The sequence below is a fragment of the Pterocles gutturalis genome, unplaced genomic scaffold (assembly GCF_000699245.1).
Source record: "Pterocles gutturalis isolate BGI_N339 unplaced genomic scaffold, ASM69924v1 scaffold39037, whole genome shotgun sequence".
Lineage (NCBI taxonomy): Eukaryota > Metazoa > Chordata > Aves > Pterocliformes > Pteroclidae > Pterocles > Pterocles gutturalis.
The window spans coordinates 1-7,552 of record NW_010111556.1 but is presented as its reverse complement, the minus strand read 5'-3'; the positions used below and the strand labels follow the sequence as shown (position 1 = coordinate 7,552).

The 7,552-nt window shown below is 52.9% G+C and overlaps 1 gene segment (V, D, J or C); it reads left to right on the top strand.

Moving 5' to 3' along the window:
* Window positions 1-597: 597 nt before the first annotated feature.
* On the top strand, window positions 598-914 carry LOC104461998 (the record flags this gene model as incomplete). The annotated part of the segment is given in 1 exon segment: window positions 598-914. A coding segment is annotated over 1 exon segment (317 nt), but the record flags the coding sequence as incomplete, so codon positions are not given.
* Between the last annotated feature and the right edge of the window lie 6,638 nt (window positions 915-7,552).

The window sequence follows — 7,552 nt, the reverse complement described above, 5'->3', positions numbered from 1 at the left end:
TTCACCACAAGCTCCTCGAGTACCACCGATTATTCGGCAGCTGTGCAGGGTCGAGCCACAGTGTCCCGGAACAATTCCCAGTCTGAGACATATCTGTCCCTGCAAGCCCTGAACCCCTGGGACTCTGCCCGCTACTTCTGCGCGGTTCGCACAGGGACAGGAAATCCAGCTGAGCCTGAACAGAAACCTGCCTGCACCCGGCCCAGGGTGCACAAGGTGTTGAGCCATCGAGTGCTGAGGTGGCTCAGGGCTGGTCCCAGGGATAGAGGGGCCATCACTGTGCACCACAGGTGGTCCTGGCCTTTGTGCAAGAGCTCTTTACCCACCACTGCCAATTTCCATCTCCTGAGTCTCAGAGGCAGTGTTTTCTTGTGTGGAAGCTTTTCAGTGTGTTTCTGTCACCCCACCCAAGCTGGCTGGCCACTCTCCCTGCCTGCAGCCCCTCTCTGCCCTCCCTTGGCCCCCTTCTTCCCTGAGGTACTCAAAGCACTTGGGTTTTGGCAACATCCTTGCCTCCTTCCACTGACCCTTTTGAGGGCCATTTCCTTGTGGCAGTGAGAGCAAAGCAGTGATGGAAGAGCTCTGCTTCTGTTTCAGGTGCACTTCAGGGGGATGAGATCCAAGTGACCAGATCTGCAGTGTGGTGGCGAGCAGGGAATACTGGGACCTTACGATGCACTTACAGCTCCAACGCCTCCTATATTTACGTGGCCTGGTATCGGCAGCGTCCTGGTGGACCGCTGCAGTACTTGCTGCAGAGCAAGGGCCGGGGAGGCTCCTACAGCCACACAGCCCCTTTTGCCCACAAGAGGTTTTCCAGCCAGGCTGACAAGAGCTCTGGGACGCTGATGATCACTGGGCTGGAGCTGAGGGACAGTGCGCTGTATTACTGCACCCTGCAGCGACCACAGTGAGAGGCACTGGGGGCGTGCCTGAACAACATCCGCTTCCTCCTCCTGCTCTGGCCTCCTGCATGTTCACGGGGCTGTGATTCAGTGAGTGCACTGTGCCTGGGGTCAGAGGGAGGCAGGTCTCATTGTGGTGGGGTGCTGTCAGTGGAGAAGGGAAGGGAAGGAGAAGAGAAGAGACTATGACAGTTGGAAGAAATCTCCAATGATCATCTAGTCCAGCTGCCTGTCCAGTTCAGGGCTGACCATGTTAATGCATGTTATGAACAACCACTTCTCTAGGAAGCTTGTTCCAGTGTTGAGCACCCTCTCAGTAAAGAAATGCTTCCTAATGTCCAGTCTAAACCTCTTCTCCCATGCGTCCTATTGCTGGTAACAGGGAGAAAAGATCAGAACTTCCCTCTCTACTTCCTCACCTCAGGAAGGTGTAGAGAGCAGTGAGGTTGCCCTCATCCTCCTTTTCTCCAAAGTGGACAAACCCAAAGTCCTTAGCTGCTCTTCATAGGACATTTCTTCCAGCCCTTATGGGGGAAAACCTGATGTAGGGAGCCTGATCAGAGCTGATCTCCGGGCAGAGAGGAGCTGGGGAGAGGTGAGCAGGAGCTGCTCTGCCCGTGTGTGACACCCTGTGCGCGGGGTCATTGACCATCTTTGCTAACTGGACAGGAGCAGTGGAGGAGTTGGAGGTTTCCACAAGGGAAGTTAGCACACCCTTGCCTGCCTTTCATGCATTGCATACATTGAGGTGATGGTCCTTCCCCTCTACTCACAGAATCACTGAGGTTGGAAGGGACCTCCAGAGGTCATCTGGCCCACCCCCTCTGCTCCAGCAGGGCCCCCTGGAGCCTGTTGCTCAGGGCTATGTCCAGACACCTTTTGTTTATGTCCAAGCATGGAGACTCCACAAGCTCCCAGGCCACCTGCACCAGTGTTCGCTCACCCACACACTGAAAAAGTGTTTTCTGATGTTCAGAGCAGTACCTTGAGCTATCGCAACATGTTCATCCTTGTCTCCTGGGGCTGCAGGTGCCCTTTCTCAGGTGCAGACAGAGGCCTCAGGTCCTACGGTAGGGAAGGTCTCAGAGTCTCTCACACTCACCTGCCACGTCTCTGGTGTATCCATCACCGACAGCAGCTACGCTTGGGACTGGATCCGTCAGACTCCTGGCAGAGACCTGCAGTGTATAGTGTTGCAGTATCCTTTCACGGGACTCCAGCACACTGCTTCATCCTTCCAGACCCGAGTCATCAGCTCTGGAGATACCCCCAGGAACCAGCTGTCACTGGAAGTGCTCTCACCATCAGCTACAGACGCAGTCACCTATTTCTGCAGCACCCGAGAGCTGGAAAAAGGCCCAGTGCTTGAAACACAGGCAGGGCCAGGGCAGAACTGGAAGGAGGAGGTTTTGATCCCACCAGGTCTTTTGTGTTTGGTACAAGGCAAGTCTCTTCCCAGACTTTTCATGACTAGTCCGAACTGCCTCCTCCCAGAAACAAGCACAGAGGTGCAGCAGCAGCAGAGTCTCCCACAAGCACACACAAAACCATGAACGCGTTGCTAGCCTTCCGTCTTGGTTCTCAGTCTCTCCCACAGGCAGAAAGAGACAGGCAAAGAGGTTTTTTTTAGGAAGAAGCACAGTGAGCATTAAAGAACTTAAATTTGAACATGGAAAGCTAGAGTTGAACTGAGTTTTGAAACCTCATGTTGTTCAGGGAGCCCCCGAGTAGTGCAAGAGCAGGTGCTGACAGTATGTGGAGGGGTTCTGTGGAGTGGGCAATGCTCCCCAAAATCCTGGTGCCTGTCAAGACGGTGATACTGTGTCAGGGCTCAGTAGGTGTCCCATGCTGTCGTTGTAAGGGGAGCTCTAGGTTCCTGCTGTGTAGGATGAGCACAGAGAAGGCAGTGTCCCTGCTCTGCAGAGGAGCCCCAACAGCCTGGTCCCTGCTGTGTCCTGTGCATGTCAGTTTTGGAGGATGAGCTGGGTGGCTTGACGCTGGACATCAACCAGAGAGCTTCAGTGCCAAGGACACCCGAGATCTCACCTGCCCAGAGCCCCGTAGGGCTGTGTGGGTGCTCTGGGAGGCCTTTGGCAAGCAGAAGTGTCAGCAGGAGGGAGTGGAGGAGTAGGTTGCTGCACCAGAGCAGAGGGAGTGGAGTGGGGAACACATCTGCCGAGGGGTGCCCTGTCCAAGTACAACTGGGCTCAAAGGGGTCCCATCCAGGAGCAGAAGCTCAGCAGCAGCAAGGGACAGGGGACCAGTGGAATGACAACCTGCCACCCCCAGGACCAGCTCCAAAGTCCCTGCAGCACCCTGCACTCATTCCCCAGAAGAAGGTCAGGGTGGCCCTACACAAACTCATCACCTTTTGCCCACCAGAGGTTTTCCTGCCAAGCAAATGCTCTGGTATTGCACCCTGAAGCAGGAGTGCACCAAGAGCTTCAACAACTTCTGCTCCTCCAGCCCCACCTCTCACCTTCACTGTTGTCATAGACCGAGGGAGGGACTAGGAGGGACTAGGACTGACTGTGGTGACAGAGGCACAGGCAGGGAAGATGTGGGCAGAACTGCTCTGCAGGCAGTGAGAAGCTGGAGAGAGGTGACACAGAGCAGGACTGGCCATGTGGACTGCGCTGTGCATGGGGTTATTGCCCATCGTAGGTAAGTGAAAGGAAGGGGTGATGCCTTCCAGGAACTGAGCATGCCCCTGTGCTCTGCACGGCTCTGTGGAGCTGTGCTGGCCGCCTGCAGCCTGACCTGTCCCCTGCCTCTATCTCCCCACCCGTCCCTGCACAGCACAGTGGGAGCATCCCTCCTTCTCTTCTCACTGTGAGTTAGGCACCTCTGCCCAGCCTGCCTCCTCTGCTGTGTGGGGATGCCTACGTGCTGCACCGCTATCTTGGAGCCTGTTGCTTTGCACTTGGGCTGGCACTTTGCTCACAGGGCACTGCAACCCATCCTGCAAGGACCAGGGTGAGGGTGGCAACACAGGGACAAAGCTCCTCTTGCCTGGGAGAGGTCCTTGTCCAGTGCCTTTGCAGTGCCCCCACCAGCATTGCCCTGGTCTTTGCTGAATCTTGGAGTGATCATGGCTTGTTCTTCATCTCTGCAGCAGTCACTGGCCAGGTGGCCTTGGATCAACACATTGGGGAACTGGCCGTGCGAGATGGTGATGGAGTCACCTTCCAGTGCAGCATGAGTGGAGGCAGTATGAGCAGCTACTACATGTTCTGGTACCGTCAGGGGCCACGTGGCACTCTGGACTGGATTTACGAGGAAGGTGATGCCTATGGAGAAGGTTTCCAGGATCGCTTTAAGGGATCACTAGACAGTTCCCAGAACAGATTCACACTGCAGATCCAGGCAGCAAAGCAAGGGGATGCAGCTGTGTATTACTGCAGCGCTAGACTCACCCTAGAGCACCTCTGCAGCGGAGCGGACCAAAAAGCTACTGATAGAGAATAGAGACTTCTCAGTATTTCTTTCTAGCAGCTGCTAACCCGAGGCTGGTGTCACGCAGTGGCAGGTGCAGAGAGAGACGTTTGGCATGCTTGCAGAAAAAACAGTGAAGGGAAGTGGGATTGAAGGGCTGAGAGCATCTATAATGCAGGTGGATCTGTTCTGGGAACTTCAGAGGCTGTGTGGTGAAGCGCAGGTTATTGCACATTGCCTGTGCACATTGCATTGGGCTCCTGTCCATCATCGCCCTGTTTTTCATCCATGGCTTGGCTGTAGAGCTCTGGGATCACGGAGATGCAATGCGATGGCTTACAGGAATCCTGCAGTGGATGGAGCCAGGCTGTTTAGGAAAGACAGATCAGCATGGGTGACATTGTGGTGGATGGCTACTATAGATCACCTGATCAGGAAGAAGGAGTTGCAAGGCGTGGTGGGTTGACCTCAGCTGGCTACCAGGTGCCCACCAAGCCACAGTATCAGTCCCCCTTCCCAAATGGACATGGGGAAAAAGTACAGCGAAAGGCTTATGGGCTCAAGGGACAGGGAGGTGACCCAGCAATTACTGTCACAGGCCAAACAGACCTTCTTTGGGTGTAATAATTTCATTCATTGCTAATGAAATCAGAGTAGGATAACACGAAATAAGAACAAATCTACAAACACCTTCTCCTGCCTCCTTGCTTGTTGGGATGGACTGCTCTTGAGCTCAGCACTGTTGAGAGTGTGGACTGCTGCATCCAGTCCTGGGCTCCCCAGCACAGGAAAGACATGGACATACCAGAGCAAATGCAGGAAAGGGCCATGAGGCTGAGGAAGGGAGCATCTGCCATACAAGGAGAGCCTGAGGGAACTGGGTTGGTTTAGTGTAGAGAAGAAAACGCTATGGGGGGATTTGACAGTGTGTGTAAATAGCTGGGACTGTGTAGTCTCTATTCATGGAGATATTCCAAACTGAACTGGAGAAGGTTGTGTGCAGCCTACTGTCTCTAACACCGGTAGGCAGCTAAGCCCCACACAGCTGCTGGCTTTGTCACCCGCAGTGGGATGGGGAGAGAATCAGAAGGGTAAAAGTGAGAAAACTTGTGTGTTGCGGTCAAGAGAGTTTAATAAGTAAAGCAGAAGCTGCAAGCAGATACCAGGCAAAGAACGGAATTTATTCCTGACTTCCCACTGACAGGCAGATGTTTAGCCATCTCCAGGAAAGCAGGCCTTCATCACGCGTAACAGTTACTTAGGAAAGACAAGGGTATAACTGTGAATATCCCCCTTTCCCTGAGATTTATTGCTTTGCACAACTTCACGCGGTATGGAATATTTCTTTGGCTGGTTGTGGTCAGCTGTACGCTGGCTGGGCAAGACGAGAAACTGAGAAGGCCTTAGTGCTGTGTAAGCACTTTTCAGCAATACCTAAAACATCAGTCTGTGGACAACATGGCTTTGGTCACAAAATACTGCAGCTGCCCATACAGGCTGCTATGGAGAAAATTAACTCCATCCCAACCAGACCAGTATACCTACTCTTGTTGACCTTGCTTGGAGCAGGAGGGTGAAACTAAACCTTTCCCAGAGGTCCATTACAGCCCCAACTCTTCTACCATCCTAGGAGCAAAACTGTCTCCTCTTCTGCTCCCTTTTCTTATGCCCTTTCTGGGGAGCCTGAAAGGATATCAGCCGGCCTGATAGCCAGACAGAGCTTTTAGGAAACAGCTTTGGGAAAAAGAAAATCCCTGGGCAATCACACCCTTACAAGGTAAGTTTACCACCCCTCACTTGACAGATCGGATCAATTGTCATCTTAGGGTCTGGGGTCTTCCCGTTCCTCACTGGCTCCCTGCATTGTCACCAGGTGGGCCCTTTTTCTTCTCATCTGCATGGTTGCAGCTTCTCCTGATGGCTGTAGCTTCCTTATCATCCAGCTTGAATGGGCTCTGGGGCCTTCTCCTGCTTAACTAGGCAGAAGTTCAACAGAGGGTCAGCATCTATCCAGGTGAAAGTTCCCAGCTGTTGGCACAAGGCTTCAGCAAATGTAGCTACTCCTGCTAAGCAAGTTAGCTGCTCATGATAAGCAAGGCTATTAATCCTAAGAACTCTTAACTAGAGGAAAGTGGGTTTTCCTCAGCAGTCCTGCAAAAAGCTGCTTCTGGATCTCATCAGGGGAGTAGCAAACTCCAAGTTTCAGTTTTCCCCTTTGCCCTGGCACATATCGCCCACAAAGTCGTGAATGTGCCTGTGAGTCTTTCACAGAATGACAGAAAATTCTGGAAGGTACCTGAGGAGGTCATCTGGACCAAGCCCTCTGCTCAAGTAGGGCCACCTAGAGCCAGTTCCCCAGGAGCATGTTGTGATGGGTTTGCTCTTGGCTGGGGACCAACTCACACACACCCTCTCACCTAATCCCCCCCACCCGAGGATAGGGAAGAGAACTAAAGGGATAAAGGGAAAAAAGAACTCGTGGGTTGAGATAAGAACAATTTAATAATTACACTACAATAATATTGAAAATAATAGCATATACAAATGTACAAACGAGTGATACACAGTGATATTGCGCCCCACCCGATGACCAAGGCTCAGCCTGTTCCTGGCTAACGATCCTGGAGCAGGTAGAGTCCCGAAACCGCACTCACGGAACGGAGAGAACAGACTGAATGTCCCAGACCGAGAGCTGACTGGGGTGGGGGGGAGGCCTTGGAAGAGTGACCACCTGGAGCAAGCTGACCCAGAGGAAGAGAGATCCGGAACCAAAAAGGGGCCAATCCTCCGGAGGGTCCTCACCTCTATACTGGGCATGACAGGTATGTTGTGGAATAGATTATTGGCCACTTTGGGTCTCAATTCTGAACCTAAGATCAAATCCTAGGCTAGTAATTGGGGCTGTGCTCCCTCCCCCCTTCTCCTGCCTGCAGAAAGCCAGAGAAGAAAGACCTTGGCAGCTGCGTAAACATCACTTTTTATCAGCTTTCTTCTGAGCACAAATCCAAAACACAGCCTCTTGCTAGCTATTATGAAGAAAGTGAACTCTGTCTCAGCTGAACCCAGGACACGTGTCCAGACAGCTTGTGAGTATCTCCAAGCACAGAGACACAACGACCTCTCTGGGTAACCTGTGCCAGTGCTCAGTCACCCAGTGAAAAAGTGCCACATCAGGCTGCACATTGTCACTGAGCACCACTGAGAAGAGCTTG